The following is a 12609-nucleotide window of genomic DNA, read 5'->3' on the forward strand; positions in this document are numbered from 1 at the left end:
TTAAATTTCATATATAGCTGATAAGTTTTGATTTGGAGGGGTTTACAAGTTGAGGAATCAAACCATCACCAAATTAAAAGGTGATGCTAAGAAGAAATGAGTCTTGCGCAGACAAAAATCTCATTTTGGGATTCTTTGGATTCAAAGTTCCCTTGCTATCCGAGTAGCCAAGGGGTAGTATTAGTATATAAATAAATAGAAGAAACGATAATTTCACAAACAACTATCAATATTAGTAACTTAGAGCATCCATGGCACAAATTCATGTCATGCAAAAACTTCATATGGAGAAGATGATCAAGACGACATCGAAAATCGTAACGACTAACAAGAAATTGGTTAGTGAAGAAGACAACAAAACTTATAATTCTGGAAAATGTTGCTCTTGGTTAGGGAAGAAAGTTAGTTATGTTACTACACAATTGCTTAGTTGTGCAAGGAGCAAACCTGTAATATGTGATTACAAAGATAGTATATAATAGTAAAAAATAACTAGCGTAATTGTTTGATTGTTAAAGTGATCATTAATTAAGATTATATGCAAATGCTTTTCAAGTATATTTGCTCAGTGAATTATTACATTCTTCGAGTTAATTTCTCAAACAGTCATTCATTCAAAGTATAATAACTAACTTTCATCATAGAAAGTTGCTCAATTTCATTTTGTAACATGAACGCCTCTCAACGGTTACTCAGCTAACAACTTCTATCGCAAAAAGTCACTCAACTTTGTCCGTCCTCCACCGATGAATATCTGTCACTGTCATTTTATCTACAAAGTCACACAACCAATTCAAACGATATTTTGGACATATATTGCTGACGTGGAATTTATTTTTCTTTCACAAAATAAAGTGTTCCCCTTTCTGTAGTTCTAGCATATATACCAAAAGACTACATGGTATCCCTCCTTTATGAATCAAAAAAATTAGGAGCATAATGGTGTATCTTTATCTTCAAACTTTTTCATATTTTTACATCTTTTTTTTTCACTAAGTTTTACTTGTTAATGCATCCAAAAAAGACTCTCCAACTGAGAATTATATAGCACCATGAAATATAACAGAAGTGGAACAATTCCATTACTGAATTACAAGATTGTACAAGCACACCCGCCTTTTTTAAGCGAATCATCCTTCAGCTTATCTGTGACAAATGTGTAAACAAAAAGTATTTAGTACGCTTTCATACTAAGTTCAGGGCTCGAGAATCACTTAATCTAGTGCTCTGATACTAAGTTCGTCATGATACAAACTCCTAAGGCCTAGTGACTGGCAGCCACTAGTCTAAATCAAGCAAACCCATAACATACATTCTAAGCAAGTTAATAACTCGCAAGTCTAAAACATGTCTTACAAGCTTTCACAGATGCATAAATGTGGAACATGCTGGATGGTATATATAAGCTAAACAATGTGTGGAAGCTAGTTAGGAAATAAGTTATTCACGTATAAAATTAATACGACATGTGGCTTGGAATTTCGATAACTAAGGTGGGGTAGAAGATAGAATAATGACGCATACATCACTAATACCTGTATAATTTTAACCAGCTATCAAACGATCCCTTAGCTGACTCGTCCTATCTAGTCTATGCATACTGTTAAAAGACCTCTAAAACACGATAGCACAACTCTAAAAGACAACAGCACAATGCATTAGAGCGTTCATTGATACATAACACTGAACCATGATTTATGAGCTAGAACTAGAAGTACAAAATATAGCAACTTACCATTGTTTCTATCATTAACGGGGGGCCGTACAACAACATGCATAGTGATGACACCTCCTGGAACTTCAACGGCTGGAAGTCTGGATTCACCTAGAGTTTTACTATTTTCAAGGATCCTTCCAGCATTTATAAGCTTCACGTCATTTGTTGTCCTTGGACCATTAACCTTATCTGCCACAGTAAGATCTTTTAGCCGAGTTATTTGAGGCATGCTTGGTAAAGAAAACGTTTGAGAGCTTACTAAGATTTTCTGGACATGCGGAAATTTAAAAAAAAAAAAGAAGAGAAAATAGCAGCACCATATGACATGCACTTCTTGCAAACCCGACAATGCAAATATTAGTCTGAAATTATCCTTTTCATTCCTTAAGAGTAGCGAGAATCATACATTCTCTTTGGCTTTAGAGCAAAGAAACAAATAATATGTAAATGTGGCTCAATTTTCATCCATTCTAGATTATTGGCTCAATTACATACAAGAAGATTTGGAAACACAAGAACAATTCATAGTTCTAGAACTAATATTTTGACATAAATAATATTCCCTCCATTTCACTTTGTTTGACTGGTTTTGACTTGACACAGAGTTAAAGAAGTAAAGAAAACTTTTGAATCTTCTGGTTTCAAAGTAAAGATAGGTAGAATGTATCAAAATGTCCTTGAATCTTGTGATCCTAAACTAAGATACGTATGATGTCCTTTAATTTTGCGATCTTAAACATGTCGTGGGGGAAATTGAAACAGAGAGTTCCTTTTTAACGGACTAAAAAGCAAAAAATTGAAACTGAGGGAGTATTAGTCATTGATATTGGATAATCTCATCTGTTCTGCAAGTGTCTTCGCTTTTAGATCTCACATGTTCTATCGATTGATGGCACCTTATGCTAATTCAGACCAGCGGCAATTCCTTACTGGCCCCTGTTCTAGAGCCTATGTGAAAGAGGCAGGAAATAATAATCCCACCCAGGAATAATATTGTGGCAATTCCTTACTGGCCCCTGTTCTTGCTATTTATTCGTGAGTATTATTCCTGGGTGGGATTATTATTTCCCAACAACGTAAAGAACATAGAAAAACGATACCGTCAAAAGTTGACAACATAAAATTTCCATTTAATCATACAAGGAAGTGTCCCTTTTGAAGCCAGAAATAATAAGAGTATTTAGATCGCTCTACATTTTGAAGTTTTGTAGTTTCTTTTCAATATCAATTGGTAGAATTTCATATGTTGGTTGCTCCAACACCGTTTGTGTGAGCTCTCTCCAGTCTCCATCATATCAGCCATATAAATTCCATAACATCCCACTCATTTGCTAGTTCATTTTTAAACCTAATCAATCTATTTCTCCAAGTTAAAATCTTTTTGACGTTTCAATCTCTAGTGATAAATTACTATTATAGTTACTTGACAAGTTCAGAATTTAAGTACTAGTGTTGGAGCTACTTAGTTGCAAAACTCATTGCAGTCAGCTAATTTAACAGTGAGTTACTCCCTCCGTTGCAATCTAGCTGTCTTGGTTTGAGTAGGCACGATGTTTAAGAAACAAAGGGAGATTTTTGAATCTTGTGGTCTTACATTAAAGATGTGTGTAGTCCTTTAAATCTTGTGGTCTTAAAATTTCCATGTTGGATGTTGGTTTAGTCTACAAAGGAAAGCAAGACATTTAAACTGGAACGGAGAGTGTAAACAAGAGAAGTGGAGGCAGGGAAAGATACTCGACAAGTGACGAAGACAATAATCCAACTCAGAATAAGTAGTCATGCTGAAGCAGTTTAGTTGCTGAATTCACAGCAGCCGTCTAATTTACAGTAAAGGAAAAATGAGAGATAGAGCTGAAGAAATCAAGGAATTTTACTCAAAGTAGGTATTGCAGTAAAAATAAAGTCTAGTCCTCAACCAACATCTTTCTTTTTTTGGTACGGAGGAGAGTCGGGTTCGGTTTTCTAACATAAGCTAACTGGAATCTATAAATAAGGAATGTATTGGAAAAACATTTCATTTGAACTGTTATTGATATTTTGAATGAAGGATTTTCGAATGTAAAACCCATGGAGTCCGCAGGTTAATCACTAAAATTCTATCGCCCGCTTTTATCTTTTCCTTTATCTCCTCTAGTTATCTATTCAACCGTTCAAGTATCAGAATGCTCCCCTCCTGTTATACAGAGAGCTCACAAGACTGGGCATGGCAAAAGAACGAAGAGATGCGCTGAACAACCAAAAGATGGGCAAGAGACTAAATAATACCAAAGCTTACATGTATTATTTTCTCTAATACCTCCTGCCAAACAACCCCTAGTAGTTAAAAGGACAGACTATACAACTAAGTTGCAGAAGTTTGCTAGACAAACTTTGTTGGCATAATAGTCTTTGGAACCCATCTTCGTATTAAGGAGGCGCCAAAAATCTGAGTCTCAATCCTCGTCCATTCATCGTTTCTCTCAAAGAGATCTAGTCTTCGTCATCCTGACGTTTGTGCGGAATCATTTCCCGGGCAGTTCCACACACAACCACAAAGAAATTCCTAATGCAATCCAATTAGAGCAGCCCAAATGGCAACAAGCTGATGGATAATTGCTTCTGCAACAAATACTTGACATACATACCAGGACAAAGGTCACTATCCATGTGGTATGTCTCTTTCGGCATAATCAAGATGGAGCAGAACCGACGTGGTGCATTGTTGGTCCAGAGAACTTTCAGCTCTTCAAGCTTAATTTCAACAGGGTGGTAGCAAAAGGGTAACCAAATTTCGTTCCTTATTCAACATCACAGCTATTGTCACAAAAGAAGAAGTCAATGGCCCCTTACCACTTATGCATCCTCTCCTTTTTTTTTTAAATAACTGTGGTGACTGGGCTAGCTTTCACGCACCTCGACTAATTCCACTGAAAACCTGTCACCTCCCACCAGCAACAGGTATCAAGTAACGGGTAACTCTATCCACCAAGAGTGGCACAGATGGAACAAATCACCTAGTGGTTTTTGTCTTTGCTGGAAATTGAACCTGAGACCTCATGGTGCTAAAACCGCGTCATTGACTACTAAGCCACAGCCTCAGATGCCCACTTATACATTCTTTGTTTCGAAGCATTTTACTATAATTGAAGAAATAAAATAAGTTCTCTAGTTAATACGACAATCAGGGGTCGTTCGGTAGCTGGTTTGGAGGCGAGCTATCTTGGTACTAAATCCTACATATGTAAAAATCTCTGTAATATATTACTAACACTTACGTAACTCTAACCAGCTACCAAACAACCCTTGCAATCACCAATCAGACTAATGAAGAAATAAAGGAGTGATTGAATATAGCTAAACACCAAAATCTGCAAATTAAAGTATAATAGTGAAGAAATTTCACAACCTTTTGGCCACTGTGCAATCAACTTATCTTTGAGAGATGCCACTGTAGTGCTAGATGCATACTTATTTGGCCCAATATCACTTCCATCAGCAAGCCTAAATTTGATCTCAACCAGCTCTTGTACAGCCATTCAACAATCAAATTTTCATCAACCACTAAACACAAACAAATTCCCACTTCAAATTTTCCTCACTGAATCAAGAAAACAGAACAAAATAACAAAAACAAGCCAGATCAAAATACCTAAATAAAAAAAAAACAAGAAATGAACAAAACACTTAAAAAATCAACATGACCCTTTACAATTAGATCCAAATAAACCATAAAGATTCAAACTTTATAAACTAAAACAGATAAATTTGATTCAAACTGACCAAAATAACAAGAACCCACATCACAATTTTCTCCATATTGAAAGTTTCAAAAAAAAATGATTTTTTTTAAAATTTTGATGTAAACTGACCAAAATTACAAGAACCCAGATCACAATTTGTGTCAATAAAACCAAAAAAAAAAAAGGAATAATCAATACCTAGATGTGCTTTGATTGATATAGAAAGAATCTTGAAATAAAAGGGTTAGGATTATTATAACCTGAATCTAACTGGCAAAATCTAATGATCTGAAAAAGGACACTTCTTACTTGCAGTAAAATCACTACAACACAAATACATAGAAACATGAAAAGTTGCAATCAGGTCCCTTAAGTTTTAGATTTAGCAATTTGACTCCAAACATAGAAAAGTTATCACATTTTCCTGTCCTTAATACTCTTTTTGGATTTTTGTACTACACCAAAAATCAGCAATTAATTAGCGATAGTAATTTTAATTATCGATAATTATGTTTCATAGAGTAACAATATCGCTAAAGTCTATAGTGATGTTGGATATAATCGGTGATGGAGACGAGTTGAACTAGATATAAACGAGACAGGTTAAATCAGATATAAATGAGTTTGATCGAATATAAATAGGTAGATCTATAAAATTCATTTCTAATAGGAAGTAGAAACACCATGCTATCGGGAATCGGACTCGCACAACCAAGAAAATTTGACAGAATCTTGAACTAGTTAATCACTGAAACAGTTTTTAGCTTATGCCGAGAGGGTTCGTTATTAAATATATACAATAATACTCGTAAATTAATAAATCAATGTTCTATGCACGGAGTAATTTTCGACGAAGGGAGTTCGAACCCCCTAGCTTGCATGTAGCTTCACCCTTAAATCCAATGATAATTAAATAATATCAGTAACGATTCTCATAATCTTTGTTAATATGTATATATATCCGTTTGAAAATTATTCTTGTATTGTATCACGTGAAAAAATACGATATGTGGATAGTTTTGTGCGTGAATGCTTGACTTAGAGATTGAACTAGGGGTAATCTAGTAACCATTTCAACCTAACACAATAGACGTTGTGAGTAGTGGAACAATTGAGCGGTTATCACTAAAGGGGCCAAAGGTTGCACTTGCAATAATTCATTGTATCATTTTTCGTAATTGCATAATATTATAGATAAATAATATAAAGGATAAGCCAAGAAAAAGATGTAACATACATGATAACGCTAAAAAGTTTAGCAAAACATAAATTAAATAAATCCCATCCTAAGATAACATTTGTTCAGAATTTATTCAACAAGAATCTTCAAATGTGTAGTCACATCAGTCTTTTTTCCTCAATTGTTGTATCTTTTATACCCTAAGAAATATAAATAAAAAAATGTAATTTTTCGACCCCAAAATAAATAATGATACGTGTGCAGGTATATATCAAAGTAAAATTATAAATAAAAATTGCTTACCCAAATTCAGATTTAAGTCCGTAAGGTATGAGCTAGTATCCCTTGGTTGAACATTCTCAAATGTAATGTTACGATTTGCCCTGCAACACCAAATTTTTATTTTAAACGAATTAAAAATAAAATATAATTGAAGCACACCTTCATATCGTGCTCCCTCAATTTTTAAGACAGACTAATAAAAAATAATAATAATATATAAATTGAGACGGAATATAATTACATTCTTGTTGTTTCAATATTTAGTGGATATCGGATCATTGGTTGCTGCTCCACAGTCTGAGTTCCTTGGTTCGCCCTTTCAGGCTTGGCTCCGGTCTCTACGGGCTCAGCAACAGCTTTTTTGGCTGGGCCAGGAAGCTTTCTGCTATGATTATGCTATTATAGGATATAGGAGAGTGACTATAAACACACAACTTCCACCCTCTTGGCTGTAGTTTGAGCTTGTATATGTGAGAAATTTACAAGACATAATTGTCCACAACTATGTTCCTCGATCTTCAAAGAAAACTGACTCCTCCTACTCCTCCTTCTCTTTTTAGGATAGAATCCTCCTTGGTTTGATCCTTTTTACATAACATTCTCGGCTGCCTCCGGTTAGGTAGGTCGGTCGCCCTCTAGCCAGTGACTAGCCCAGTTATGAAGCTAGGTGTACACCGCCACGTTGAGACTTAGTCCAATGGAGATCTCCTCTATTGTAGCTAAAGTAAAAAAAAAAAAAAAGGGGTACTCGCGTTGCAGCCTGCTTGCCTAAAATGAAAATCCTTACTAGCCGAAGTAAGGAACTTTCTTAATGGAGCATACATAACGGATATGGACTTATAAGAATATTCTTAACCTGTTATTCAAGAATCTTTCCTCAGAACGGATGATGAATGGAAGCGAGATTGGATTGACGTATAGAAACTACAACTACAAATTTGATCCATTTCTGTTAGAGAATCTCGACTAGACGAGGGAGATATAAAGGTAAAGTTGATGCTACGAAAAGAGATTAGACTAGTCATTGCACTAGTAGCGTCTACGAGTCTCCCTGCTTCGATTCGTTTGCTTTCCCTTTCTCACTCTGAAAGAAAGAAGAAAGCCTTGTTTTGTCTCCTTCCTCTTCCCCAATTGAAAGCTAGTTATGAAGATTATGACTTCCTCACTTGTTTGATTTGAAATAATACGATGCTTCACACATGTAATTGAAGTCTGTTTCGGGGCTTACAAAAGCTCAATTTAACGCCTGCATTCATTTCATAAAATAACAAGAAATATGTTGTTGCAATATGTTTTTGAACAATTACCTAAACAAAATATTTTTCATTTTAAGATAATTATTTTTAGAAGGAAATTACTTGCATAAATTAGTATTCAAATCGAAATAAATAAACTAGGGAATAGATATACTGAACGTGAAAAAGATTCACGCATTAATCTTGGCATTCTTCCTCGTGGGTAGCTTGCATGCATTTATTTAACATATATATATATAATTTGAATCTAACATGAAAATTTAGAAAAAATAAATAAATTGAGATTTGCGGGTTTGTACACATGTTTTACTACAAAATTGATTATTTTCAAATATAAAAAATATGTCAAGTAATATAGAAAAAAATAAAATTTAATTATTGTACCCTTGAACCACGACCTCTTGGAGTTCTTATTGAAGGGATAACAGGCCTATCGATATTGATATTGTACACATATTGAAAAAGAAGCAATAAAAGTCGCATATTTATATAAATATGTTGAGTTATTATTACTAATTAAAAGGTAATAGAGATATTTAACTGTAACTTCATATAATTAATATTCCTAAATATTAAATATTTGGTCAAAAAGAAGATTGTAAATAAAATAATGAACATACCGTTGGGGGTAAATTATGGCTTGTGGTAAATTAGTCATAAACGTGAAGTTTTGTATTATACAAATGAACCTCTATTAATAATAAATTAAAGTTTTACTTATAAATTTAAAACTTCATAAAGATGAATATTTTTCAGTTATAAGAATTCTAAGAGTGATTATTTTATAATTTTACCATTATTATAGAAGTTGACTGCAGAGTATCATGTATATATATGTGTGAGAAAATATTTAATACCTTGAGGCAGAAGACATATTGGATTGATTCAACACAAATTCTGACGGGGCTCTAATCCTAATAAAAAATTAAAAAGATATGTATTAGTTATTTTGTAAAAAACAACGTGTATAATTAATTATTTTTCAAAATTATTTTTGAAAGGTAATTACTATCGTAAAGTTTTCAATTTTACAAATGAAACTTAATCACGATATATTTAAATATGAGTTTAAAACTTTACAACAGAAAACAATTTTCAATTAGAGAATACTGAAAGAAGATATAAAATTAGATTGTTAGTGTACGTGCGTGTGCGTGTGTACCCATGCATACGTGTGTGCGTTCGTACGTGCATGTGTTCGTGTGTGAATACTTAATACATTGAGGCAACAAATAAAGCGCCTTGATTCATCATAAATGGATTTGATGGGACTTGAATACTGATAAAAGAGAAAAAGCAAAAGATATGCAACAATTATTCATAAAAGTAACATATTTTGTTGATTCAACATGTGATTTGATGTGTGACTTGAATACTGATAAAAAAGAAAAAAAATAAGGTTATGTATCTGAACTCAATCAGATTTACGAGATTTTCAATTAGGAAAAAAATGAGGTTATGTATAATTAGCTCTTAAAGAAGTACCTAAATTGCAGAAAGTCATAATCAACAGAAATTTGTAAAGTCTTTTCATTCTGTATTTCTGAAGCATCACTGTTTTGAGACCTAAATTATACATACATAAAATAAAGGATTAGATCTAAAATTACAGATCAAGAAATTAAAAAAGATAAAGAGATTAAAAAATTTACATCTTTCAAAATGAAAAATCAATTTGATTCAACAATAAGCGAAGCTCCTTTCACATTTTATAACAGAGTATAATACTTAGGTGCTAAATGTGCGTATTTATAATATGTGGGTAATAAATTTTATATTATTTATAAATATAAATAGAATAGACCATATTAATGAACAAAAGTTTAAATAAAGTAGACGGAATATATTAGCACAAATTTTCAAACTTAATACCGCTACAAAATACACAAATTATTTGCTATTGGCTAATCTCAACACATCTATTGTAACATACAATTATTTATTTTAGAATTGAAATAATATTAGTATACCCCATTACTTTTGTAAATTGTTCAACTTTATCTTGGGCAACTAGTTTCTGAACACGTACAACGCATGTATTATCTATCTAAACTGACATAAAATGTTTTAAATAATTAAAATATAGAAGATTATTTTACAATTAAATTACAATAATATCATTCATTTTTACAAGAAACATTCAAATATTTGAGATCTACTCTTTGATAACAACATGTAAGCTAACAAATTGAAAAATGATAGCATAGTATCTCTCGCTGAGCTAAAAGAGAGATGAAAATACCTCTTTATTTTAAAATTTTATAATTATAAAGAAAACCTAAAAAAATGTATATTATTATCTAACATACGAATCATCTATAAGACAAAATTAAAAAAAAATGAAAAAAAAATAGCTATCAATGAAGTTAAAATATAAATGAAGATTGCAATTAACCTTTAATATTTATTTTTTCATTATAAAGGAATATCAAACAATGAATGCTAGGGTTATGTATAATTAGCTCTAAAAGAAATACTTGGATAGCATAAAGTCATAATCAACAGAAGTTTGTAAGGTCTTTTCATTCTGTATTTCAGGAACATCACTGTTTTGAGTCCTAAATTATACACATATAAAATAAAGCATTTAGATCTAAATTACAGATCGAGAAATTAAAAAAGATAAAGAGATTAAAAAATTTACGAAAAAGAAATCAATGTGGTGGCTTCCACAATAAGCGCAGCCCCTTTCAAATTTTATAACAGAGTATAATACTGAGAAGTTAGATGTGCGTATTTATAATATGTGGGTAATAAATTTTATTGTATTTATAAATATAAATAGATTTGACCGTATTAATGAACAAAAGTTTAACTGAAGTTGACAAAATTCAATTTGAACAGTTCCAAATTTAAGAACGTTACAAAATACACAAACTATTTGCTATTAGCTAATCTTAACACACTATCGTAACACACAATCATTTATTTTAAAATTAAAATAATACTAACAAATCCCATTACTTTAGTAAATTGCTCAACTTTATCTTATGTAACTGGTTCTTGAATACGTGTGTATCTAAAATGACATAAATATTTTAAATAATTATAATATAAAAAGTCATCTTCCAATTAAATAACAATAATATCATTTATTTTTACAAGAAAAGTTCAAATATTTGAAATCTACTCTTTGATACCATCATGTAAGGTAACAAATTAAAATATAATAGCATAGTATCTCTCGCCGAGCCAAAAGCGAGATGAAAATGCTTATTTTAAAATGTAATAATTATGAAGGAAACCTAATAGATGTATATTATTATCTAGCACACGAATCATTTACAAGACAAAATTCAAAAGAAAAAAAATACAAAAAAATTGAAAAGACAATAGTAATCCATAAAGTTAAAATATAAATGAAGGTCGCAATTAACCTTCAATTTTTTTTTCATTATAAAGGAATATCAAACATTTAATTCTAGGATTATGTATAATTAACTCTAAAAAAAGTACGTGGATTGTAGGAAGTCATAATCAATAGAAGTTTGTAAAGTCTTTTCATTCTTTATTTCTACAGCATCATTGTTTTGAGATTTAATTATACATATATAAAATAAAGTGTTTAGATCTAAAATTACAGATCGAGAAATTAAAAAAGATAAAGAGATTAAAAAATTTACATCTTTCAGAAAGAGAAATCAATGTGATGGCTTCAACAATAAGCGAAGCTCATTTCACATTTTATAACAAAGTATAATACTAAGAAGCTAGATGTGCGTATTTATAATATGTGGGTAGTAAATTTTATTATATTTATAAATATAAATAGAATAGACCAAAGTTTTTTCAGAAAAAAAGTTTTTGGATGCTCCAAGGCACCAAACTCATGGGCTAAATAATACGTATGAAAAATCTAAGAAAGTCGTGTAATTCCTAAAATTTGGATCGTAAATGCGAGAAATTGGCCTTAAAATGGTGGAATATACATAATGCTTCCCGAATTCATTACAGAGGTAAAAAACTTAGGTGCTCCAAGGCGTCAGATCTATGGTTAATACACACGAAAAATTGAGAAAATCGCATAAATTCTTAAAGTTGGCTCATAAATGTAACATCTCGTAACTAGAAATAACTAATAATAAGCTAATAAACCAAGAATAATTATTTTTGCAAATAAATAAGGAAATCTGAAAAATTTCCAAGTATAAAAGTGAGTTTTTGGTCATTTTCAAATGGTCATAACTTCCAGCTCATAAGAAGTTAGGATGAGTTCTTTATATGGTTGGAAAGCCCTTAAGAAGATCTTTTCAACAAAGTCGAGTTTGCGCATTTTCAATGTCGTGTAAGGGAGATATGTTTTTCAAAAATTGGAATGTTGGACAGATGAATGTCCAATCTGAATTTTAGCAAGTGTAAAGTAGTTTTTTCACCCTAATATTTCCTAATTCATATTAGGGGTTTATTAGGAGTAAAACCAAGTCCCAAATTCAGTTTTAGAAAATTTGAGAACGC

The 12609-nt window shown here is 31.8% G+C and overlaps 1 protein-coding gene across 4 annotated transcripts; it reads right to left on the reverse strand.

Annotated features, from left to right (window-relative positions):
- Nucleotides 1-928: 928 nt before the first annotated feature.
- LOC101252160 (membrane-anchored ubiquitin-fold protein 6) lies at nucleotides 929-5823 on the reverse strand. 4 transcript variants are annotated; one of them, XM_004252500.5, is made up of 4 exons: nucleotides 5697-5823; nucleotides 5103-5257; nucleotides 1736-1906; nucleotides 929-1146 (listed from the first exon to the last, which is right to left on the reverse strand). In XM_004252500.5, exons 2-4 carry the CDS (start codon nucleotides 5230-5232, stop codon nucleotides 1091-1093), a joined length of 357 nt encoding a protein of 118 aa, XP_004252548.2. In that variant the 5' UTR covers nucleotides 5233-5257; nucleotides 5697-5823; the 3' UTR covers nucleotides 929-1090. The 4 variants fall into 4 exon arrangements, with proteins under 4 accessions (XP_004252548.2, XP_010314464.2, XP_004252549.2 ...); XM_010316162.4 differs by having other exon boundaries at nucleotides 5103-5294; nucleotides 5635-5772; XM_004252501.4 differs by having other exon boundaries at nucleotides 5103-5294; nucleotides 5697-5771.
- Nucleotides 5824-12609: the final 6786 nt, after the last annotated feature.

This window comes from Solanum lycopersicum, chromosome 12 (genome assembly GCF_036512215.1).
Source record: "Solanum lycopersicum chromosome 12, SLM_r2.1".
Lineage (NCBI taxonomy): Eukaryota > Viridiplantae > Streptophyta > Magnoliopsida > Solanales > Solanaceae > Solanum > Solanum lycopersicum.